The sequence below is a fragment of the Trichosurus vulpecula genome, chromosome 2, assembly GCF_011100635.1.
Source record: "Trichosurus vulpecula isolate mTriVul1 chromosome 2, mTriVul1.pri, whole genome shotgun sequence".
Classification (NCBI taxonomy): domain Eukaryota; kingdom Metazoa; phylum Chordata; class Mammalia; order Diprotodontia; family Phalangeridae; genus Trichosurus; species Trichosurus vulpecula.
This window is the reverse complement of record NC_050574.1, coordinates 334,087,536-334,114,422: the sequence shown is the minus strand read 5'-3', so window position 1 is coordinate 334,114,422 and position 26,887 is coordinate 334,087,536. Positions and strand designations below refer to the sequence as shown.

At 38.4% G+C, this 26,887-nt stretch overlaps 1 protein-coding gene across 1 annotated transcript; it reads left to right on the top strand.

Annotated features, from left to right (window-relative positions):
• The first annotated feature begins 1,295 nt into the window (after positions 1 to 1,295).
• LOC118837116 (polyadenylate-binding protein-interacting protein 1-like) lies at positions 1,296 to 26,839 on the top strand. Its single transcript, XM_036744096.1, is given in 7 exon segments — positions 1,296 to 1,335; positions 3,170 to 3,356; positions 9,149 to 9,513; positions 17,831 to 17,961; positions 22,021 to 22,099; positions 23,949 to 24,098; positions 25,653 to 26,839. Coding segments are annotated over 7 exon segments (2,139 nt in total).
• Positions 26,840 to 26,887: the final 48 nt, after the last annotated feature.

Here is a 26,887-nt window from a genome sequence, read left to right as displayed (position 1 = left end):
CTTTACAACCAGTGTCTCTGATAAAGGCCTCATCTCCAAAATATACAAGAAACTGAGCCAAACTTATAGGAACACATTGTCATTCCCCAGTTGAGAAATGGACAAAGGATATGAACAGGCAGTTTTCAGAGGAAGAAATTAAAGATATCTACAGTCATACGAAAAAATGCTCGAAATCACTACTGATTAGAGAAATACAAATCAAAAGAACTCTTAGGTACCACACCTCTCCAGTCAAATTGGCCAACATGACAAAACAGGAAAATGATAAATGCTGGAGAGCTTGTGGGAAAATTGGAACACTGTTACATTGTTGGTAGAGTTGTGAACTGATCCAGGCATTCTGGAAAGCAATTTGGAACTATGCCCAAAGGGCTATAAAGATGTGCACACCCTTTGACCGAGCAATACCACTTCTAGGGCTGTAGCCAAAGAGCACGCACAAGTGGGAAAGGGAACCATATGTACAAAAATATTAATAGTGGCTCTTTTTGTGGTAGCAAAGAATTGAAAATCAAGGGGATGCCTATCAATTGGGGAATGGCTGAACAAGTTGTGGTATATGAATGTAAAGGAATACTATTGTGCTACAAGAAATGGGAGGAACTCATAATAACCTGAAAAGAACTACATGATCTGATGCTGAGTGAGCAGAGCAGAACCAGGAGAACACTGTACACAACCACAGATATATTGATTCTGTGATGACTAATTTTGATAGACTTGGCTCTTCTCAGCAATATGAGGTTCAAAGACAGCTTCAAAGGTCTCATGTTGGAAAGAGCTATCTACATCCAGATAAAGAACTATGGAGAGAATGCAGATTGAGGCAAACTATTTGCTCTCTTTTTTTTTCTTTTTCTTTTTTTCCTCTGTCTTTTTTTTTGTTTGTTTTCTTTCTTCTTTCACATGATTCATTCCATTGGTCATAATTCTTCTTTACAACTTGACTACTGTGTAAATAAAGTTTAATGCAAAGGTATATGTAGAAGATATATTGGATTCCATGCTGCCTTGGTGGGGGGAGGGAGCACGGGAAGAAAATCTGGAACTCAGGAACATGCAGAACTGAGGGTTGTAAACTAAAAATAAAAAAATCTTAATTAAAAATAAAATAAAACAAAAAGAGGGATAATGACAGCACCTATCTCAAAGAGTTGTTGTACCACTTGAAGTAATGTATGTAAAGTGCTCTACAAACTTTAAAACACTACATAAATGCTAGTGACAAATACTGCCACCACCACCACCACCACCACCACCTCTACTACAACTAGATGAGGAAGAGATCAACAATGCGTAGCAACATACAGCAAAAGGACAGCAATGTTAGTGGTAGGAAATATTTCTAATAGAACCAGCTGTAACAGCAAACAAACAAAAACCCCTCCAAAACTAGGAACAAATGAAGTACTGAAATTGTGGGGAGTAGATGAGTAAATGAAGGCATATCGATGAACTAGAATATGGGGTCATAAGAGAAAATAAACACACAGAATTCAGAGGAATACAGAATTACATGAATTGAGCATAGACAGCTTCAAGATTTTTAGAGGATGTGGAGGAAACAGCAGGTAAGAGGCAGGATAGGACTGGGGACGCATAAGGCTGAGCTGAGTAAGAAAAGAATAAGATGTTCTAGGGAAAAGGATTTTCACCTTGGCAAGGAGTAGTCCTCAATGACTGAGAAGAGGGGCAGCCAAAGGAAAAATGTTAAAGTAGTTTAACAAGTTTAGTTAAACTAAAAATGTTTGCTAGTAAATCCAGCAATGGGAGAAATAGGTAGACAGAAGCTTGTAGGCTTGACTAGTTCTAAGGTTCAAATAACAATGTTGGCATAATGGCACCTATTAATTGGCTTCATTAAAGTGAGAAAGGGCATATAGCATAGCCCAAAGAGGTATTAGTACACCAGTGTTTCAACAAACATTCTGGCCACAGAACACTAAATTCTTCATGGAGACCTTACTGACATCAAAAGAGAAGGAAACTGTTTGGAAATTACTGTGCTAAGAGGATGGGGTGTGGGAGAGGATAAGCAAGGGGTCTTTAGAGGGGAAGATAAGTGAATAGGTCAAAGAGGCATGTAAAAGGGTGTGCAGATTCATGGGAATAGGAGGATAAGGGAGGGATCTTTGGAGGGCAGGTAGGTTAAGTAATAGGAAGGCAGGGTAGTGGGTAGAAGTAAAGTAGAGGAGTCAGGAGGCATAGGAAATAAAAGATATGTATATAAAAGATTAGGAGTAGAATCTTTGAGGCAAAGTATATGTTTAAGTATGTATGTGTGTATACGTATATGTGTATGTATATATCTATATCTATATATAAATATATTCACACTTAATTGCAGTGCGTGGAGGGAGGGAAGGGGATAAGAAAGAACAAAGTAAAAAGGGTACAGCAGAGAACAAAAGAAAACTTAGAAGGAAGCAAAGAAAAGATGGAGAGCTCTCAGGACAACACATGGTATTTATTATATATGCTTTCTCGAAATGGAAATTTATTGCTGTGTATTTTGAATCCTCTCTTACATTCTGCTGTGCACATGATATTTTTTAATAATGTTTCTTTTTCCTTTCCTATTATATATTTAAGTTTCAGTATTTAAATCTAAAATAAAATTTAAAAAGATTTTTTTAAAAGGTACAATTGGCCAAAGAGAAAAAAAAGTACAGAAGCTAGCTGAGGAAAACAACTCCTTCAAAGTTAGACTTGGGCAAATGGATGCTAAGGATTCCATGAAACATTAGGAATCAATCAAACAAATTCAAAAGAATGAAAAAATGGAAGAAAATGTAAAATACCTCATGGGAAAAACAGCTGATCTCTGTATCAACTCTTCCTCTTACACTTCATTTGTATAACATAATTACTCTTTCAGGTGTTCTTGAATGCTTTTACTTTTCGAAGTCATAGCATACTCAGGTCTACCCCAATCTTCCTTATAAACTACCTAATTGCTAGTAACAATCGTAGACATAGGCTTTACATTTTCCATACATAAAAGGAAAGCGCATTAAGTCCCTTGTAATAGGTCATTGGTATGTATCTTATATTTCTCTTGGCTCTTATATGTCAAATCTTCTGTTGAGTTCAGGGTTTGTTTGTTTTTTTTAACAGAGTCCTGAAAGTCTGAGAGTTGATCAAATGTCTTTTTTTTTTCATTCAGAATTATTCTTAGCTTTGCATTTGCAGGAGAGCAGAGTCCCTGCTTTCAGTTCTGGGGTAGAGAGGACGACTGTAGTTTTCAGCCACCGGAGGGACTGCAGGGAACAAGATCATTTGTGGGACAGTGTGGCTGTGGGCTCCAGCTGTGGGCTCCAGCTATGGGTTAGAAGTGGAGAAAAGAGCCCAAGGTTGGGCCCTGAGATATATATCAGAAAATAACACTATGAAGGACATGAGGCTTGGGGCATCATACCCCATACTTCAGGACTGCAACTTGATTACACTAATAGCGGCTATAAAAAATTATATAAATAAGTAAACAAAAATCCAAACATAGATAGTTACTATGTGGATAAGAAGATTTGGGTTCATATTCAGGGGAAAATAATGGAACTTAAAAAGCCACACCTTTTCCAATGAGAAACGTCAAATGCTCCCAACAAGAAAAAGAGTTCTTAGAAGAACTTTTAAAGGACTTTAAAAATCAAATAAGGGAGATTGAGGAAAGGTTTAAAAAAAGAGCTATCCAAGAAAATGAAGAAAATTATGAAAAGAAAATATCGATTTTTTCAAGTGAAAAAAAAATTTAATTTGAAAAAAATTTCCCAGAATCTTTAAATGTAAGTATTTTCATTCCTCACCAAGATCAAAGGCTAGCATTTCCTTTCAGTTATCCATTTCTAGAAAGGAACCAAAAGGAAGCAATCATCACTGATCAGCATCCTCTATATGGATGAATTACAATGTGGTGGTTTTTCTTAATTGTTAAATCTTATCACCATGAGGATAACAAATTGTTCAGATCTTATATGCAGATGTTTGCTCTGTCCTTTTATTTGATTGTTCTCATTTCTGAACTTCCTCTGCAATGTGACAGCCATAGGGTAATTTGGTACTAGAGTAGACAAAATGCTGACCTTGGAGTCAGGAAAATCTAAGTTCAATTCCAGCTTCAGACACTAGCTGTGTTACACTGGACAAGTCATTTAACCTTAACTGCTCCTCAGTTTCCATTATCTATGAAATGGTGATAATTGCACCTATATCACTGGGTTGTGAGGATTAAATGAGAAAACACACTTAAAGCATTTTCCAAACCTTAAAATATTTATATGAATGCTACCTATTATCTCTTTCTGGTTCCAGATTTAAGAAGATCTAGTTGGACCTGCTCATAAGGTGCAGTTAAAAAGGGGCTAAATTTGGAGTTAGTGAACCTCTGCTCAAATGCCTGCTCTTCCACTTACTTCACTTATATATGAGCTTTGACGAATTTATTAATCTCTCTAGACCTCAGTTTTCATCTGGAAAACAATGATCTCTATGATGGGTTGGGGAGGGTACTGAAGGACTGAAGTGGGTCATCTAGAATGAATTCTCAAACTCAAGCATTCTTCAAGTCAAGGTGGCAAGAGTTTCTTGTAATGCCAAAATAGTGGGCAGAGCTCCTTAGGGAAGGAAATTGCATTCCCTAAGGAACTTGCAACTCAACAGGAATGATGCTAAAGCTTATATGGGAAAAGTTGTGAATTATCTGGCAGATATGCTAATTAGGTAATAACTTACAACCTCAGTCACAGATGTCCTTTACTACTGGAAACTAGGGGAATGGGGTTTCTCAGGGTGTATTTTTGGTCTGTTACATCTGTAGCAAGATAACTTTGAGAGTCGATGACTATAGCTTGCCTTTGGATTGAATATGATAACTTTGGGAATTAATACATGATAATTCTGTAGTCACAAGATAGTCCTGTTTTTACAAGAGAATTTCTTCAAAGGTCAGCTTGTTCTTGTCATGGGGAAACATAGTTTGTTTTACTGGGGACCCACTTATGAGTAATTGCAGGGAAAGATGGTTTGTCTTACTGGGGTCCACTTATGAGATATTGCTAGGCATAGTGTCCTTGGGCTAAGGACAAAACTGTCAGGGATAGTGTTTTGAGGCTAGGGAGAAATGTGATCTTGGAACTGGAGTCAAAGCACAAGCACCCAAGCACCCCATCATTTCAAGCCTTTTATAGCTCAAAACCTTTGACCTTATGATCAAGACCTTGTCAGAAGGCAGGTTTCCTGAGGGGGATTAGAACCATGGGTGGATTTGCGCAGAAATTACTCAGAGGTGATCACATGATACGTAGGTAACAGCATCAGGTAAAAAATCAACAAGAATTGCTTAAGTGCCTAAAATGGCATGGATGGAGATCTACCACAAAAGTCCAAGGTGATTAATACAGATATGCTTGAGTTTAGAATAACAATAGGGCATTCCATGAAAACGTCCAGTCCAGTTGGAAGTGTGACAGGACCTTAGGTAGGAGGTCAGGATTAATGATGTAGATTTGGGATTCACCCACCTAGAGAAAGATGTGAGGATGTTCCCCCAAGTCCTATGGGGAGAGAAGGTAATGAAAAATGATTGTGAGATAAAAATGGCAGAAGTCAATTAAAATCAATCAAAAATAATTACACGGAATGCCTTAAATAGATGTGTACCTATAAGCATTTCATAATGAGATGTTATTGGATTTAGAGACCAGTGTCAACCCCAGTGAGTTTGGTCTAGGTTGCGTCCATCTACTTCTTTCTTTCTCTTTGAACAAGCAGGTATGAAGTGGTGGGGTGGGGGGAGGCTGTAATGTTGGAACTGAGGCCATTTGGGGGTTGGGATACACTGTTCACATATCTTTTAATCCTGGGTTTATATCACCCCATCATCATTTTACCAGGGAACAGAGGAAATATCTCTTCTATCAAGCCACCCCCCAACCATGCTAGCCCCAGCCTTGGGCTATCTAGAGCAGAGCTGTCCAACATTGGGTTTTTATTGAAACAATAGACAATATATTTTGATTTTGCCATTTTAGTGAGAGCTATGTGGTAGCTCAGCTTCATTTACTAAAGCATTCATGTAAATTTCTATGCTTGTAGATGGGCCCCATAACAGCATGCCCATTTGGACAGCCCAGATCTAGACAAAAGTATCTGTCTCCACCCAAGCCTGAGCAGAACACAATGGAGTTTCAGGTACCCTTGATTAAATTACTTCTGAGCTTGGCTTGGGGTTAGGCCAGGATAAGGAGACTCACTGCAAGCTCATTATTGGTAACGTCCTTCTGAAGAAGAAACTGAACTTTGGAAGAAGGGGCTGGCGGAAGCTTTGAGTCTCCAAACAATTTTACACATCAGTTATACTATTTCTCCTAGGTGTGACTTTACTGATAGTACTTGGGTAACAATTGTCACTAACCACAGAGGTCCTTTACAGCACCAGCATCAGAAGAAGAAGCACCAGCAAATACTTCTCTTGGCTTTGGCAGATCTCATAGATTCCAGATATCTTAAGGGAGTCACGTCTATATTATTGTCTTAATTCAAAAAATAAAGGAATCGATATAATATTTTTTGAAATATTGAACAAGTAAGTACAGACTCTGTGGATTCTATGCTAGGTTTTAAAAAGAAAATAACATTAACGAGGTGGTTTTGATCATTAACTTTATAAAGATGACCACCAGGGCCTGGGGGAGAAGAGGACAAAGGGACCATGAAGCATTGATGTGATGAAATCTGCATTGCATATTAGTTGGGGCTGGATTATCAAATACATTCATTGTAATTCTGCATTTTTTCTGATTAACAACTAAAAAACACAAAAAATCTGGAGAAAATGGCAGAGAAGATACATAAACAAATATAGAATATATTTTTAAAATTTTCCACCTAAAAATGGTACAAAAAGAGAAGAGAAAATCAAGGAATATTTTGTGTTAGGTGTCACACAAGGCACACAATAAAAAACAGGTTAGATTTGGAGTCAGAGAACCTGACTTCAAATCCTGGCTTTGCCACCTGCTCACTGTATAACCTTCCTCCAACTTCTGGGAGGTCTGTTTCCTCATTTGTAAAATAGAGGCTTTGACTAGATTGGCTCTCAGATCCCTTCCAGCTCTAGATCTCTGATTCTATTAATATTAGTTCTTCAGTCATTTTTCAGTCTTGTTCACCTCTTCCTGACCCCATTTGGCACTGTCTTGGCAGATGCCGGAATGGTCTTCCATCTCCTTCTCAAGCACGTTTTATAGATGAGGAATCTAAGGCAGATGGGGGTAAGTGATTTGTTCAGAATGCTGGACACTTAACAATCCTCAGAATAATCCCATTCAACCAACATGTATTAGGAGCCACTATGGCTAGGCACTGTGCCAGCCACCAGGGATACAAACCCAAAAATAACACAGTCTTTGCTCTCAAGAGGGGCCCAGTGGGCATCAGAGAGGAAGAGAGATATGGAGGAAAGTTGCTGGGGGAAGGAAGAAATATGATGTTCCAAACCTTCCTTGTTTCCCTCACACTCCCACAGCACCCCTCTCCTATTCTCTCAGCTGAAGACTTCTCTCTTTTCCCACATCTCACACCCCTCTGATACTATTCTTCCTTACTAGTTTCTCCTTCACTTAAGTCTCTGATGAAATAGCCCTTCTCCTGGTCAAGACCTAACCATCTTCATACACCCTTGATCCTATCCACTCCCCTATTCTTCAGGTGGTGACACCACCATCTCTAATCTCCCTAAACTTCCATTTCCCACATCTGTTAATTCTTTCCCTGCTGCCTACAAGCATGCTCACAGTCCCTTCACCTCATCCTCAAAAAGCCCTCATTATGTTGCACCATCCCCACCAGCTGTCTCTCATTCCCTCCTCTGCTCAATTCCTTGTGAAGTCTGTAGATACAAGACAGATTCCCTTTCTCTTGCTACTCGCTTACAATCAAAATGTGGCTCTTTGTTTCATTGTTCAACTGAAATTGCTTTCTGGAAAGTTACCAATGAGCTCTTCTTAACAAATCTAAAGACATTTTAAAAGTCCTCAACCTTCTTGACTTCTGCAATATTTGACCCTGTTGATCATTTTTTTCCTGCTAGGTATTTTCTCCTCTCTGGACTTTTTATCACACTGCCATCTCTTGATTCTTCTCCTAACTGCCTGACCTCTCCTCAGTCTGGATCTTAATTCTTGTCATGCCCGGTAGATATGTGTCCCTCAAAACTCTATCTTGAATGCTCTACTCTCTTCTCGATATTATTTCACTGGGTAGTTGTATCCTTAGCTCCCTTGGATCCAATTATCATCCATAGGCAGATGATTCCCAAATTTTACATATACAGCCTTAGTCTCTCTTTGGGGCTACCATTCCACAGCACCAACTTCCTTTTGTACATCTTGGCCTAAATGCCCCCAAAAGCATCTCAAATTCTATATGTCCAAAACACAATTCATTACCCATTTGATAAATTTATATTTGCTTATACATGAAACATCACACACCTTATAAAGATATGTATGTGCGTATCCTATTCCCTATAATACAGTTGGTTTTTTTTTTTCTTTTTTGTTAGGGGATGTGTATGTGTGTTTGTGAGGAGCGTATATATCAGTGAATGACTTTTGATATGACTACATAGTGTGAAGGCTTGAATTTAAAACTGGAAAACTTTAGAAAACTTTTCCCCAAGACACCTTTTTTTATTTAAGATGCCCTTCTCTGTCACCAATTGAATTTGAAGAAAATGTTAGAAATACTGAATCATGGTTTTAAAAAAAGAATTTGAATAAAATGTCTAAGATAAGTTGTTCATTACATTTCTGCTATTACTTGGGTCACAGGGAACAAATTACTTCATCATTGGTCTGCTCTGAGTTTTCTTCCTAATCCACACAATCAGGATCATAATACTTATGCTAACTACCTCAAATGTGGGGGTTAAGTATCAAATGAAATAATAAATTTTAAAATTATACTTTTGTCAGCATAATGCTGAAAGGCAGGCTGACATAGGGGACCAAGGGCCAGTTTAGAGTGAGGAAGTCTTCCCTCAATCTCTTACTAGGTGTAGGCCAAGGCCAAGGAGCCTCAGTGCTCCAGGGACCTATCTAAATTAAGAAGCAGCTTTGGGGAAATGAAACTGACACTCTGCAAGCCATCTGGGGCGGGGCGAGGGTGGGGTTGGGCGAAGCTGGGCTAAGGAGCCAGGAACGAGTGCTGACTGCTCCCTTGCTTCTGCCCTCTCTGCTCCTCGGTTACTCGCCTCCGGAGCTCATCCAACAAACATCGCAGCCCCGGCACCTCGACTCACGAGATCCGACCCAGCTTTGATGGCCACTGGAGGCTCTACCCACAGTCCGCCTCACCGGGTCCTGGTCCAGGTGTTCAAGTTCTGCTCTGGATTGGAGAGAAAACTACAAAAGTATTTCCAGAGCCCGAGGAAGTCCGGGGGAGGCGAGTGCACGGTCAAAGCCGGCCCAACCGAAGGCACTTTCTGGGTAGAGTTTTTAGAAAGAGAAGGTGAGTAGAAAGGGGTTGGGGGAGCCGCTAGACAGGGACCAGCGTGGGAGGAAAGGCTGTGGCGGGGAGACGGGGTGAACTGGGAGAGGGCACCGAAGTGGAGGCCAACCTGAGCCAGGAGAAGGGGCACTGGAAAGCCGGGCTTGCATTAATGATAGTAGCTTGCGCTTATGTAAATCCTACTGTGTGCCAGGCATTGTACTAAGATCTTTACAAATATTGTCTCATTTAATCCTCGAAACAGCTCTGGGAGGTAGGTGCTATCGTTATCCCCATTTTACAATTGGGGAAACTGAGGCAGAGGCTAAGTGGCTTGCCCGTGGTCACATAACTAGTAAATGTCTGAGGCCACATTGGAACTCAGTTCTTCCTGACTCTGGCCCCAGCCCCACCTGGTGTCCCCTATTGAAGACCTCTTCTGAGGGTTTGCTTCATTTCACTGGGGTTGGAATGAGGGCTCTCTCTCGCCTGCATTCAGGAACTCAGGATTACCACCAAAGGACGGTGAGGAATCCATCCCCTTTGTACCATGTCAATATACATTTATCATAGTTATGTGGTTTCATCTCCTCCATGTTGTTAGAAAGCCAGAAATCTCCCCACAATGCCATCCTTCATCCCACAAACTCTTTCTTGAAAGAAGGTGGCTGAGCCACCATGGTGGAAAAAGACAACTCCCAATTGAGGGGGACCTGAGTTATCTGGGGTGGGGTAGAGGGTGAAGAGTAACCAAGATTATGTCTAGATCATCTCGGTTCTCACTATCCACTGTGTTCCCCAAAGCTTGACTGAGTGAGCTGGACCCTGGATTTTCCCAAGATTGGTTTACTGCCCCCTGTCCCTCATATACACCATTATCTGGGGTTCAGGTTCAGTTAAGCTCCAGCTATAAGTAATGATGAAGTAGAAGAGAAAACATAAACTTTCAATTACCTCTACATTAAGATGCTGAACAACACAGTGCCAGAATACAGAAGAAGCAAAAGCAGACAATGAAGATAAGAAATATTGTACAACTGCCAGGATCTATTATCCATGGTTTTATGTTAACAAAACTGAGAACACAAAAGAAGTAAAGGAGTATCTTCAAAAATATAAAATATTCAAATTAACACAAGGTCAAATAGAGACCTGACACTAAAAGTAAGTTGAATTCTATCATTATTCCGATTTTACAGATGAGAAAATTGAGAGTGAAAGGTTAAGTCTTTTGCTGAGGATTATACAGTAAGGATCTGAGGAAGGTTTTAAACCCAGTTCTTTCTGACTCCCAGGTCCAGCAACCTATCTTACTATCTCTTCGATTCTAGTAGTATTCAACAAATACTTGTTTAAGTATTAGTGTACCAACAATGAGCAGTAATAGGCCGTGACAAGTCCCTGGCACAGGTTTAAGCATTTCAAAATCCCACCCAGGTGCTCTCTGTTGTTTTTTGTTCTGATTTGTAGTCAACAGGCCTCTCTTGTAGCCCCCATCAATCATTGAGAATCCAGAGCCTTTCTTCCTAGTCCACTAGAATTCCACCCCCATGACTTCTTCCCTGGTCTTAGATGGGAAACATCCTCTTTTACTAATATTTGGGGTGTGTGTGTGACAGAAAGCCCATTTTATAGATCAGGAAGATCTATAATCACAGTTGAATTCCAACTCTTTCTAACGAGGATTTTTGTCTTTAGCAACCGCAGGTTTCAAGGGAGAGCTACTGCTAGTCCCAGACTCAGCTTCCAGAAGCACTTGGATCCCTGATCCCCCCATAGCCTCCTCCTCCTGGTTTCACTGAGAATAAATCTTTCTTTCCCCCATAATTCAGAGAAAAGGAGGAGTTTTCAGGAAGAACAACATAATGAAATTTTAAAAAGAATAGAAAAGCTCATTTTACTCATTTTTCTTTTCCTAAGGTAGCAAAAACTTTAACCACAAATTGCCTTTCTGTAACTCTATCTGAAGAACTACAATTAAGGAAGGTCAAAGGAGCACAGATTTACTGATACAGTAGGAGCCTTAGAGGTCCCCTAAATCCAAACCTCTCATTTTATAGAAACCCAGAAGGGTTAAGTGACTTGCTCAGGAACATATGACTACAAAATGTTGGTCAACTTATTCAGAGTTCTGTCCATCTTCTGAACATGCAGTGTTGAAAGAAGGAAGGAAGAGAGGGAGGAAAAAAGAAAGAAAGAAAAAAGAACAGAGGGAGGGAAGGAAGGAAAGGAGAGGGAAAAGAGAGGAAAAAGAAAGTAGAGCAAGAGAAAGGAGAGAAAAAAGTGAGAGAGATTATTTCTTCCTAGAACTCTCTCTTCTTACGCTTTCCAGTTTTCGTCTTCCTGTCCTTGAGTGTCTCATTTCCCTTTCTTCTTCTAGCTTTTGTCTCTATGTACCTGTCCCCCTCCTCTTCCTGTTTCTCCTTTCTGGTACTCAGTTCTCTCATCCACAAAATCAGGGGTTTGGAGGAGTCAATCTCTGGAATGTTCCCTGAACATTCTAAAAATTTTAAGAGTATATGATTTTATGAATGTTTTCAAAAATCTATCCCAATCATAAAGTTGAAAAATTGATAGAAGTATAAAATACAGGTTCCTGCTCCTGTGACTTGGTCCTATATGTTCAGGCAGGGGAAGGAATGGTTCCTGTCCTGAAAGCTGGAAGGGAGGAAGTCATAGAAATTCTGAGTCCTGCAATTGTATTTGCATATAACTCACATGTTCATTTTATTTAATTGGGTTGAAATCTTCGGGCTATTAGCATTCCCTTAGTTCAGTTTTGATATTGGTTGAAATGAGGCACTTACATTGAACATTAACACAAGGAAGTTTGCTCTGTGTAACACAGCAAGAGTCAGGGAAATGTAGGTCCAGTACCACTGAACCTTCTGGCCTCTGAACATTCTTCTTAATACTACAGATAGCATTCCCTACTTTGTCCTCAGTGCCCTACCCTATGTCTGGTTGGACAGATCCACCTTACCAAACCTCCTTATGAAGCTTGGTTTAACAGACTCTAGAGCATTGAAAAGAGAACAATATGTTTGAAAACAAAGTAAAAATAAAAGAGGGGAGGAATTGCATAATAACTAACATTTTTATCACAGAAGATCTAGAACTGACAAAAATTGCAACTCAAATTTAACTTATTTAGTACCTGAGTATCATGTAACTTAAAATGATTGACTATGAAGCTTCATTCCTAAATTAAAGAGCAAACAATAAAAATGTAATGGGGGAGGAGCCAAATCTTGCTACTGCCACTTTTTTATATAAAAAAGCAGGTTTAAATCCCAGCCTTGCCACTGGATTATCACATAGAGTGATTGACTTCGAGGGGTGGAAGAGGCAGAAAAGACTCCTGCAGAACGTAATATTTTAGCCGAGTCTGGAAGGAACAAGAGAAGCTAGGAGGCAGAGGTGGGAGGGAGAGGGCTTCAAGCATGAGGAGCAGCCAGGGAAAGGCACTGAGTCAGGAGATGGAGGGTTGTGCTTAAGAAACAAAAAGGTCAGTGAAACAGGACAAGTAAAAAGAGGGGAGTAAAGTCTGAGAAGAGTGAAAAGGTAGGAAGGAACCAGGTTGTGAAGGCCTGTAAAAGCCAAACAGAATTTTATATTTGTCCTGGAGGTAGTTAATAGGGAGCCATTAGAGTTTATAACAGGGGAGGGTGACATGGTCATCTGAGCTTTAGGAAGATCATTTTGGCAGCTGGGTGGAGATTGAACTGGAGTGAGGAAGAGTCAGAGGGTGGGTTGAACAACCAGCAGGCTCTGACAATAGTCCAGATGTGAGGTCTTGAGGATCTACACCAGGGTGACAGTTGCCTTGTGAGTAGAGAGAGGGAGTGAGGGGTGCATGAGAAATGCTATCAAAGTAGAATGACAAGACTTGACCATTGATGGGATATTTGGGGCAGGGGGGTGGCTTGCGAATGAGGAACTGGGGATAATACCTACATTGTGAGCCTGAAGGAATAGTGGTGTTCTTGACAATAATAAGGAATTTCAAAAAGAGAAAGTGTTTTGGTGTAAAGATGAGTTTTATTTTGCACATGGTAAGTTTGAGATGCATACAGGACATCCAATTTGAAATGTCTGATAGGTCACTGTTGATATGAGACTGAGGAGTCCAGAGAGAGGTTAGGGCTGGATAAATAAATCTGAAGATCATGTGCACAGAGATGATAATTAGCCCATGGGATCTGATGAGGTCTCCAAGTGAAATAGTACAGAAGGAAAAGAGGACCTTGGGGGACATCAAGGTGTGATCTGGAGGAAGATCCAGCCAAGGAGACTAAGGAAAGGTCAGATAGGTAGGAGGGGAATCAGAAGAAAGCTGTGGCATAAAAGACTAGAGAGAAGAGAGTACCCAAGAGAACAGAGTGACCAACAGTGACAAAGGCTGTCATTTTAAAAGGATGAGGATTTAGAAAAGGCCATTAGATGTGGCAATTAAGAGACCATTGGTAACTATAGAGAGCAGTTTCAATTGAGTGATGAGGGTGGATGCCAGATCTCAGATGGTTTAGCACAGAGTGAGAGGAAACATAGGGGCCACACCAACTGTAAGCTTACTGACTGTCAGAAAACTTTGGTTAAGTACCTGCTGTGTGCCAAGCACTGTGCTCTAGTTTTCTAGAACTTGGATGAAGTGAGGAGGGTTTTTAAGGGAAAGAAGAGACATGATCATATTGGGAGGCATGAAGGGACCTATGACCTGATTGATGTGTTGGTTTATTTTGTTGAATTGACTTTTGTTTTCCTGTTTGTTTGTTTGTTTCAAGATAGGGCAAAACAACATTTATTGGCAGAGAAAAAAAGTCAAAATATAGGGAGAAATTAAAGATGAAAGAGAAAGTGGAAGTTCTGGGTGAAGTAAGGTTGAAAGGAGATTGGAGGGATCAGGATGTCCAGTTTACAGTGTGACACCAAAGGTGAAAGGAGGAGAGAGTGGGAGAATTAATGGAAGTTTTAAGGTGCAGTTGAGGAATAATGAAGCTTATGGAGGGAATAGGAATCAAGATAGAGCTGAGGGTTAGTTCCAGAAAGGAGAAGGTTGGACATAGCCCTTATGAGAAGCATGTTGTGAAGCTGATAAGAGAGGGGAGAAACTATTTGGCCTGCAGCCATGAGGGCCTAATTGCTGTTAAGTAGCATACATTTATAGTAGATTAATTCAGAAACTATTTTTAATTAAAAATTATGCTACTAACAAAAATTATAAACTAACATTTCCATGTACATGGTAGAACAGAAAAAGGAAGATTGTGCCAGAAATTTCAAATTTCTGTTATTTAGAGCACATTTAATAGGTAATTTTCAAAGCTATTCTGCTTGTCTGTGATTCCTTCTGGATTTCCTTCAATAACATTCTTTTTTTTAGCTCCCAACTTCTTCCACCAAACTGAAAAAAAAAGAAAAAGAAAAACTTTTGTAAGAGATATGCATGTCCAAGCAAAATGAATTCTTACATTTGTCCTGTCAGAAAAATACATTTTTTCATATTTTCACTTGAGTCCATCATCTCTGTCAGGAGGTGGCCTTCTGGAATCATGATTGTCATTGCATTGATCAATATTCTTAACTCTTTCATAACTGTTTTTCCTTATAATGGTGTTATTATTATATAAATTATTCACCTGATTCTACTCATGTCACTCTGTGTCAGTGCATATAAATCTTCCCAGTTTTCTCTGAAACTATCTATTTTATCATTTCTGCTTCTTGATGTCTCATGAGTCATCACCTCCCACTTCTCCAGTTCTGATTTTTCAGAAATTATTTTCTTCATGAATTTTTAGTACCTCTATTTTAATTTGGCCAGTTCTCTCTCTTAAAGTGTTATTTTCTTCATTATTTTTGCGCCTCTTTTACCAAGCTATTAATTGTCTTTTCATAATTTTCCTACATTGCTCTCGTTTTTTCTCAGTTTTTCCTACCACTTATTTTATTTATGTCTCAGCTCTTTCAAGAATTCTTCTCTGGCTTGTGTACAATTCACATTTTTCTTTGAGGCTTTGCTTGTAGATGTTTTCACATTATTGTCTTCTTTTGAGGTTTTATCTTCCATCTTTCCTGTCACCATAATATGTTTTTATACTGGGGCTCTATTATTGTTGTTTGCTCTTCTTTCCAGCCTATTTCTTGACTTTGAATTTTATGTTACAGTTGGACTTTGTTCCCAGAATGTAGGGGAAAAGGCATTATCCCAAGCTTCAGGCTTTTTTTATATTGCTGTTTTTAGAACTCATATTGGGGGTTTGGGAAGTTTTGGTACATCCAAAGTGGTGTCATCTAGGAAGAGATGGACTCACTGCTTCCTTGCATCTGGAATCAATACAGCTCCTCACAGTCCCTGCTCCCTTAAGACAGCAAATGCTTTTCTCCTTCTAAGAACAGTGACCCAGAAGTGGGTATAGGCAATGGAGTTGCCAACAGTGCCTTGTCTTGTACCTAATGATAGCACAGAGGTCCTCTGTACAGTCTCTTTCTTACAAGTATTCTGATTTCCTGAATGTCTCCAGTTTCAGAGCTTCCAATGTAGCTTTTAGGCCAGTCCCCACCTCAGTGTCACAGACCTCTTCTTCTTACCTCCTATGTTGTCTTGTGCTGAGGAAATATCTCACCAGAACCTATTATTAGCTCTACTACTCTCAAATTTGATTTGAGGTGTTATTAAAGTTGTTTGGAGGAAAATGTTGGGAGAACTTAGCTGCTTCCTCAAATCCGTCATCTTGGCTGTGCTCCCTGAAGGTCTCATTTAGTTCCCTTTCATCATTTGTGACAGCACAATATTATGCAATTAAATATATATGTATATATGTGTACCTATATATACATATATATATATACATATATATATATACATATATATACACATATATATATATGTATATATATATATATATATATATATATACACACATATAATTTGTTCGGGATTTCCCCCAGTTGATGTTCATCCCCATAGTTTCCCATCCTTTGTCACAAAAAAGAGCTTCTATAAATACCTTTTGTACATAAGGGTCCTTTTCTTCTTCTTTTTGATATCTTTCTGGTATAGGCTTAATTGTATTGCTCGGTCCAAGGGTGTACACAGTTCAGTGACTTTGCAGACATAAAGTCATATTACTTTCCAGAATGACTGAACCAATTCCCAGTACCACCAAGAGTCAGTCAATATGCCTGTTTTCCCACATCACCTCCAACATTTGTCATTTTCTCTTTTTTTCAACTTTGCCCACCTTGGGGGTACCTAGTAGAACCTTGATGTTATTTTAACTTGACTTCCTTTCTAAAGGAGTGGATGAGGGTTGTCTTCTCATATCACTTCTTTGGGCCCAACAAGAAACTTTGAAACTCAATTATGTAGAGCTGCTCTTTCTCCTGAAGAATATCATAAATTAAGCACATAACTTTCACATCTGTTCTGCTCATCTGACTCTCTCTGTTTGTTACATTCATTTCAGGTTTTGTGGTGGTTGTTCTTTCCACTTCATATTGTCATAGTCATTGTATATTTATTTTTTTCTTGGCTCTGCGTTCTCCACTTTACCTCAGTTCAAATCTTCTTGTGCTTCTCTGTATTCTTCACATTTGTCATTTCTTATAGCATAGTAATATTCCATTAATTCATATACCACAATTTGTTTACTCATTCCCCAATGGGCATCTACTTTCTTTTCAGTTCTTTACTGCCACATAAAGTCCGTGCTGTTCTGGAGTCAGGAAGACCTGAGTTTAAACCCAGACTCAGATGCTTGTTAACTGCGTGACCTTGGCCAGTCACTCAATCTCTGTTTGTCTTGGTTTCCTCACGTGTAAAATGGGGGTGATAATGGCAGCTAACTCCCCGGGTTGTTACAAGGATCAAATGAGACAATAATTGTGAAGTGCTTAGCATAGTGTCTGGCATACGGTAAGTGCTAGGTATATGTTAGTTACAATCATTATTACTATTGGCATGTATGCCTAACTAACTTGAAAAGTATGGGCATTTTAGAATGTTGTTGCCTTTTTAATAATGACCAAGTTTAATTCTGAGAAGAATTGAGAAAACGCACTCCCTTCCTTTCTTTACAGAGGACAATGAGTATAAAATATTGTACATATCATGAGACACAGTTTGTTGATTTTGTCAAACTGCTTTCTCTCCCTTTTAATTTTTCTTTCATTGTTATAAAATGTGTTTCACTAGATAAAGGGGGGGAATGGCATTTACAAATATAGCTGATAGGGAAGCAAAAGATATCAACAAAAATAGGCCCCAAACCAGTACAACAGTTTTCCTTTTTAAAGATTACCACATCATAATCTTGCTTTCACCCATATTTTTCAGCGAGGCAACGAGTCCTGGAGAGAGAGAACCATGAGTTAGAATTGCCAGGAGAAGAAAAGTTGAAGCTCACTGTCAGATTGCCTACAGCAAAGGATGCAGATGAAGGCAATGAAGAAGAAATCCCAACAAAAGTAAAGATATCTTACAAATGATACAAAGGAAGCAGGGTATTTTTTCAGACATTTGGGATTGGGTTCACTACCTGGAAGCAGGAGAAAGATATGAAAGAGAGAAGTGTGAATTCTTGGCCATGTTGAAAAAAGCAAGTGCTTAAGGGGTTAAGAAGCTAGAACAGTGTCTTAGAGGGAATAGAACACTAAGACCAGCACATTCCTTGGTCCTTCTCAGCCTCCTAGAATCCCTGTCTTCTTTCAAGGCATAGCTCAGGTGCCACCTCATAGACAAGGCTTTTCCTGATTCCCACCCTCCTTCCCCCACGTGTTAGTTGTCCTGACCTCTTAAAATCACCTTGTATTGTTTAGTATCCATTTTGTATTTACTTATTCCTCTTTTATCCTCCCAGTAGAACATAAGTTTGATGGTAGGAACATTTTCTTCTTCATATGCTGAGTACCTAGACACCTTACACAAAATAAGTGCCTAATATGCTTGTTGAACTGAAGGAGCTCCAGGTGGGATAAGTATGTTTAGAGGAAGGAGAAAAGCAATGAATATTATAATTTCCAAACCCAGAACATGTATGGAGAACAGCCTATGGGGCATTCAGTTGAATTCAGTTCAATTCAATTTTTAAAATTGTATTTCTGTTTTTCAACTAACAAGCATTTATTTTTCTCTCCCTTCTCTTCCCCATTAAAGAAGAAAACAAGCCCCTTGTAAAAAATTCATAAACCAGCAAAACAAACTCCCATGACAGTCAAGATGGCTGAGTAAAGAAAGAAGTGCAGCATAGTCAGTAAGAGCTAAGTTCAAATCCAGCCTAACACTTGCTACCCAGCAAGTCACTTAACCTCCTTGAATTTTTGACTTTAATGTTCCTGAGACTTTTCCTGTACAGTTTTCTACAAGGAAATTATGGGTGGATTTTTTTATCTCTTCATTTAGACTTCTGGTTCTACAGATTTGAACAGTTTTCCTACAAATGAATTTTCTTGAAAAATGATGTCCAGACATTTCATTTTTATTATTATTTGTGGAGTCCAAACATCCTTAAATTATTTTTCCTTGACCTGGTTTCTAGTCCAATTTTTTGTTATATTGGGCATCATAACTTTTCTATTTTTTCAATATTTTGGTTTTGTTCTAACCTGGCTGTCCCGTGTCAATATTGCCTTCTCTTTCATCGATTCTAGGTTTCATAATAATAACTGCTAACATTTATTTATCACTCACTATATGCCAGGCCCTGTGGTAAAACACTTTACAATAATTATCTCCTTTAATCCTCACAACAACCCTAGGAGGTAGGGACTATTATTACCCCCATTTAACACATGAGAAAACTGAGGGAAACAGAAGTAAACTGACTCCCCCAGCTAGAAAATGTCTGAGATTAGATCTGAACTCAGGCCTTCCTAATTCCAGGTCCAGCCCTCTATCCACTTGTGCCACCAACTGTTATTTTGAGAAGACTTAATACTTTCTCTTCCAATTCTTTCTTTGAGAGCTTTAAAACATTTTTTATTATTTCTTGCTTCATTTCTGTTAGGTATTTATGTAGTTAGTTAGTCCTTGTGGAAAATTAATTTTTTCATTTGAATCTCTGATAGTCTTTCCTACTTTTGGGAGGAAATATTTAATTTGCAATAATTTTTATCCTGCTCATATTTTATATTTGATTTACTCATCGTACCACCTCTAATTCCTCAACTAGAGCTTAATGCCAGCTCTACCCCATTGTTGGCCTTTTGGATGATATGACCTATTCTGCTTGGTCTTCCTCTAGGTCACCTGGGTTTTTATACTGTCCTCCACTTACTGAAGGCTGACCCTCTCCCCAACTCCTCCCTGGGTATTTGAGATTCACAGCATTGGATATTTAGGGCCATTTCTGGCACCTCAGATCAGGCCATTCCAGGGCTTTCTTGGGGACCCCCTTACTCTTGCTGTCTCCGGTCTCAAATCTATGCAGGCCGTGCATGCCTTGGGCCAACACTGATCACAGAGGTTTTGCTGGAGGTCACTTTTCTTATTGCATTTGGATGTTGGGTTACCTAATATGTAGCTCTGGTGAGGTAGAAGTCATTTAATATAGCTTTAACTGGATCCTTTTTTTAATCATTATTCAGTCTCTTGAGAACTTCAGGGTTTTGTTGAAGCACAGTAATGTGGTAATGAGGTAGTCTAACTCTATTTCAATGAGTCATCTTGGCAGGAAGCCTCACTTAGAGTATGAGGGACCGTGTCCTGCCCACACCTCTCCTGTACTTCTCCAGCTAGTCTCTACTCGTGTTTCCTTCACTCAGGCTTGTAGACTCTGTTTCCTTCCCTTCCCTTCTGATAACTTTCCAAAGAATACTCATCAGTTTGTCCAACTCTTCAAATATGGCCCCCAGAAGTGAACGCAGTACATTAAGGTATAAGCTGACCAGTGAATAGGTACAGTGCAATTTATGTCTTACTTTCATTGTAAATTTGTTGATCTTAGGTAACTACAGACTTGAGTATATTTATTATATGCAGGTACTCTAAGCTGATCCCAGCCATGTCTCAGTGTAAAGGAATTCTCCTTAAATTTTTTTTTGGCTTGGTCTTTAGAAATACAAGATCTTGTTTTTTAATTGTATCCTGACTTTTGTTTCACGCCAGTTTGCACTGTTATGTTCAAGCATATAAAATATACGTTCCTGAGTTACAGTATTTAAAAATTACCAAATAAATCGAATTATATTTCTTTTAAAAAATAGCACAAGACTTCCAACAAGATTTAAGTAGAATGGAACCACATATTCATCACATAATAAATTGTTTCAACATTATCAAATACATTTCAAAGTGTATTTTAAAATTTCTTAAAGCTTATTCCCGACTTTTAGAAAGCCACTAATAATGAGTTTTAGTAAATAGAATAGTGGAATCACTAAATCTGCTAAAGCACATGGGTCATAGTCAGTTACAGAGAAGCACCAAATACAATCTAAAAAATAAACAAATATATTGTTCCACAATAAAGTCACTTAGCCCCATTGAGTGTTAGTTTCTCATCAGTAAAATGAACTGGAGAAGGAAATGACAAACCACTCTAGTATCTTTTCTAAGAAAATCCTAAATCGGGTTGCAAAGAATTTCACACGACTAAAACAACAACCACCAAAAATAGAAAAAGAGAGAGATAGAAGTTGACCAGCAGAACAGATGAGTTATGCAATATATAGAAACAGACAAATATAGTAGCCATGTGTTTAACAAACCAAAAGGCCTTAACTACTAGGATTAGGTTTCACTACTTGACAAAAACTGCTGAGACTATTAGAAAGCAATCAGGTAGAAATCAGGTTAAGACCTACATCTCATACCATACGCCAAGAAAAGTTGTAAATTGATACATGAAAGATATAAAAGATACATCATAAATTAATTAGAGGAACAATAAATAAAATACTTTTCACAATTATAGTTATTGGAAAAGCTTAAAACCAAAGAAGAAAGAAGGGACGTATTTGATTACATAAAATTAAAAAGGTTCTGTGCAATCAAAGCCAACACTAGCTAAAATTTAAAAATAAAGCTTTGCAACAACTGTCTCTGATGAAGGTCTCATATCCAAACCATATAAGTAAGGTAGTCAAATACATAATTATAGTTAAATAGTCAAAGAATTTCAACAAGCAAAGAACAAATTCATACTATCAACAACCATATGAAAAAAATGTTCCAAATCTTCCTTTCAATTATATGATGATAGATTTAGAGCTAGAAGGGATATTGGAGGTCATCTAGTTCAAATCCCCATTTTATAAGTTAGGAATCTGAGGCCCAGAGATATTAAGTGACTTGTCAAAGACCACACAGAAAGTAAGCCAAAAGACACAAATCTAGGTCAGATCTTCTGATTTTAGAATTTTTTAATGTGATCTTTTAAGAATGGAATTTCTGCTGGAAATATGGCATTGTAATCACCAGCCATAGAAATATGTCTTTATTTTCTTCCTGCCTATGCTTCTCTAAAAAATCTGATTAATATTTATACAAGAATTGTTACATTCAGTAAGTGCCTTTCTTTTTTCCAGGCATTTGAAAGAGAATTCACTAAAAATAATGATGAAAATGCTACCAGTGGCACAGTTTCCAACACCAGTGATACACAAGGTCTAGTAAAGTTATTTTCTTTTTTTCTCTAATTTTTTTAAATTTATTTAATATATTTAGTTTTCAGCATTGATTTTCACAGGAGTTTGAATTACAAATTTTCTCCCCATTTCTACCCTCCCCCCACTCCAAGATGGCCTATATTCTGGTTGCCCTGTTCCCCAGTCAGCCCTCCCTTCTGTCACCCCACTCCCCTCCCATCCCCTTTTCTCTTCCTTTCTTGTAGGGCAAGATAAATTTCTATGCCCCATTGCCTGTGTATCTTATTTTCTTGTTGCATGCAAAACCTTTTTGTTTTTATTTTTGAACATCTGTTTTTAAAAACTTTGAGCTCCAAATTCTCTCCTCTCTTCCCTTCCCACCCACCCTCCCTAAGAAGTCAAGCAATTCAACGTAGGCCACATGTGTATCATTATGTATAACCCTTCCACAATACTCATGTTCTGAAAGACTAGCTACATTTTGCTCCTTCCTAACCCATCCCCCTTTATTGAATTTTCTCCCTTGACCCTGTCCCCTTTCGAAAGTGTTTGTTTTTTATTAGCTCCACCCCCATCTGCCTCCCTTCTATCATCCCCCACTTCAATAAAATAGAGGACTTTCAAGCTTTCTCAGTGAAAAGACCAGAGCTGAATAGAAAATTTGACTTTCAAAAAAAAGAATCAAGAGAATCATGAAAAGGTAAACAAGAAAGAGAAATCATAAGGGACTTACTAAAGTTGAACTGTTTTGTTTACATTCCTACATGGAAAGATGACGTGTATGATTCATGAGACCTCAGTATTAGGGTGTGTGTGTGTGTGTGTGTGTGTGTGTGTGTTTATGTATATATATATATATAAGTGAATGTGTATGTATGTATATATGTATGTGTATGTGTATGTATATATATATATATATATATATGGAGAGAGAGAGAGAGAGAGAGAGAGAGAGAGAGAGAGAGAGAGCGCGAGCGGGCACAAGGTGAGTTGAAGATGAAGGGAAGATATCTAAAAGAAATAAAATCAAATTAAGGGATGAGAGAGGAATATATTGAGAGAGGGAGATAGGGAGACATAGAATGGGGTAAATTATCTCGCATAAAAGTGGCAAGAAAAAGCAGTTCTGTAGGAAGAGAAGAGAAGGCAGGTGAGGGGGGAATGAGTGAATCTTGCTGTCATCAGATTTGACCTGAGGAGGGAATACCATACATACTCAATTGGGTATCTTACCCCACAAGAAAGAAGAAGGAAGAAGATAAAGTTATTTTCTTTAAAATTGTTTACCAGTATTTACTAATAATTTAGTGGTAGTCAAAATGCAGATACATATAACAGTTTATATTAAAAGTAGAAAAGTAAGAGAGAAGATATAAAACCATGTGTAATATTTCTAATCCTATAAAATACTAAATATGCAGATGATGGATAGACAGATAAAGCATTTTTAAATTAAGTGTTTATTGTGTGCCAGGCTCTATGCTAAGTGCTAGTCATTTTTATCAGTCATAAATCAGATCAAGTTATCTGGTGTGAGGCCATTTTATTGAATGATATGGGATGAGACCAATATTTTTCTCAGGCTGGTCAAAATCACATCCATATAGGTTGACCTAGACTCAGCCAATTAGATGGTTCTAGATCATCCGATCTGGTTGTGTAATTAATGCTACGTATGGAACATGTGCTATTTTAAAATATCTTTCAGCAAATAGAAAAGCTTTTACACATAGAGGATTTGGAAATGTAAAGAAGAAAGATTACAAAAAGGGAAGAGGGAAGAGTAAGTGAAAGGCATACAACAGAACCTGATGTAATAGTCACAAAATCATATTTGGTCCTTGGGTTCTTTTTCTTTTCCTCTTTAGATTTATTTGACACTATTTCTAGCCCTAAATGGGGAGTATATGAAAGGAAGATTGGATCCATTACCTTGCAGGTTGCTTTGGGGGACATCACTGAGGAAGAGTCTGATGTTATTGTAAACTCAACAGACACAACATTTGTCCTCAAAACAGGTATTTTGTTTGAATAATTTACACTTATGTGATGGTTAACATAATTATAATGTAATGTATCATGAATCTCTCATGGTCATGTAGACCATTTAGAACATACTAGTGCTGGGAACAAGGACACAAACTCCTGGACGTAGTCCCTCTTAGATCAGAGTACCTTACACAGCTAGATCTCCACAGTTCTGCATTTCCCTTGCTTCTCTCTTGTGGAATATAAGCTCCCTGAGGGCAGGAACTGTTTGTTTCTTCTTTTTCAGAACTAAGTTTTCATCATATCTTTTCTTTTTATGTCACCTACATGTTCGCGTATAGCCTTCCCTTCACCTTCTCTGAGAGAACCCTCTCTATAACGACAAATGTTTTGAAGTGGAAAAAGTTTGACAACAATAGTATTGAAAAAGTCTGACATCATAGGCATTGCTCTGAACCCATGGCCCCCTATGTCTGCAAAGACATCTTATATCTATTCCTTCAAGCCAAGGTTGGTCATTATCATTTCACAGCACACAAGTTTGATTATTTTGATGTCTTTGTTGTCTTTTCCATTTACATTGTTATAGTCATTGTGTGTATTGTTTCCCTGACTCTACTTACTTCACTTTCTATCAGTTTATGTCTTTCCATGCTTCTCTGTATTTTTCATGTTAATGGTTTCTTCTAGCACAGCAATATTCTGTTGCATTTGTATGCCACCTCTCATTTAGCCATCCTCCAATCAATGGTCATCTACTTTGTTGCAAGAAATATTTTTGTGTATATGCCACCTCTCTTTTTGTCCCTGACTCCTTTGGGATAATATGTCTAGCTGTGGAATCATTGGGTCAAAGGATATGGAAATTTGAGTCAGATTTCTTTTTTAAAATATAATTCCAAGCTACTTTCCAGAATGTCTCTACCAAATGATAGTCCACCAACAATGCATCAGTGTGCCTGTCTTTCTCTAGCCCTTCCAGTGCTAATTATTCCCACCTTCCAACATTGATTATTCCCATCTTTTGTGATCTTTATCAATTTTGAAGGATGAAAAGAAACCTTTCACCTGACACTTTGATTATTGTAAGTGTATTCTTTCATATTTCAGTATTCCTTACTATGGTTGTTGACAACCATCATTTTTTCTTTTGAAAACTGCCTGTTTCTATCCCTTGACCTCTTAGCTTTTGAGGAAGCTATCTCTGCAAGTGCAAAGAAAGACTATGATGATAATAATAATGATAGCTGGTGCTTATATAAGACTTTAAGTTTTGCAAAATACTTTAACTATGCTAATTCAGTTGATCCTCACAACCACCCTGTGAGGTTGATGCTATTATTATCCCATTTTACAAACAAGGAAACTGAGACCCAGAGAGCTTAAGTGACTTGTCCAGGGTTATACAGCTAGGCAGTGTCTGATGCAGGATCCTAGCTCTGGTCTTCTCTTCTCCCAGTCCTCTTTTTTATCCACAGTGCCACCTAGCAGCCTAAAATGTTTTCTGGCATATTTGATCAGTGTTTAAAGCCGTACCCATGTTTGTGCTTTTTCTTCTATGTTAAGCCTGTTTTGGAGGCCAGGCAGGCCTCCTGCAGAATATCCAAAGCCTAGGAGAGCTCTACCTAGTTCACAGGATAAAATCTCCCCATGTACTTCAACAATTGCTAAACCCCAGGCATGTGTGGCACCTAGGCTAATGTCAAATATATCTATGAATGCTCCAGAATTTTCTCCATCAGGTTTTGCTTTTCATTATACGGATTTTTCCTATGAAGATGTCTGTGATGGTTATCCTACTCTTAGAAAATATGTGCAGGAGTTTTTTAATCACCTTACAGAACAACCAGGAAGTTTTGAAACTGAAATTTCTCAATTTGCAGAGACTCTTAATAGCTGGGTCACTACTGCTGATGCTTTACCAAACCTCCTGGAACTCATCTTCCAACAGGCCACAACTGTGCCATGCTTCTCTTATATAGGAGCTTGGCTGTGTAATTATTTGTCTCATCATCTAAGCATTAGTCCACAAAAAGGAAGTTTCCGTCAGTTACTACTTAAACGATGTGGAACTGAGTATGGCAGAAAAGATCAGGCTGCCAAAGGGGGTGAAGCTACCAGAAAATGATTTCATTTCTTTGTCCTCTTCTTGGGTGAACTTTACCTTAACCTGGAGATTAAGGGAACAAAGGGACAGGTTGCAACAGCAGATATTCTTCAGGTTGCTCTTCGAGAATTGCTGAATGTCTGTTTTTCTAATCCTGTGGACAGCAATTTAATCTGTGCAGGAAAACTAGTGAAGCTGACAGGACCAGTTTTGGAAGATGCATGGAAGGAAAAAGGAAAGATACATATGGAAGAAATTGTTCAGAGAATTGAAAATATTGTCCTACATGCAAATTACCTCAGACATATCAAACAAATGCTTTTGAAGCTAGTAGAACTCCAATCAAGTAACTGGGGTAGCATTCATGCCACCTTAACATATAGAGAATCAACACCTGAAAATCATCCTAATTATTTTATGTATAAACCACCATTTTATACATCTGATGGCATTCCTTTTGCTGCTGCTGAAGCAAATTATCAAGAAAAGTTTTAGGAGTTATGTGACAGAGAGAATTTCTTCTCAGATTATGAAGAAAATGGAACAGACTTATCGGGAGCTGAAGATCCATACTTGGATGACATCATGTGTGAGACAGACCCAGAAATAGAAGAGGCCTATGAAAAACTTTGCTTAGAACCAGAGCATTAGAGAAAACAGTAAAATTAGGTAAAATGATATGAGCTTTACAAGGCAATTGAGGGATGGTGA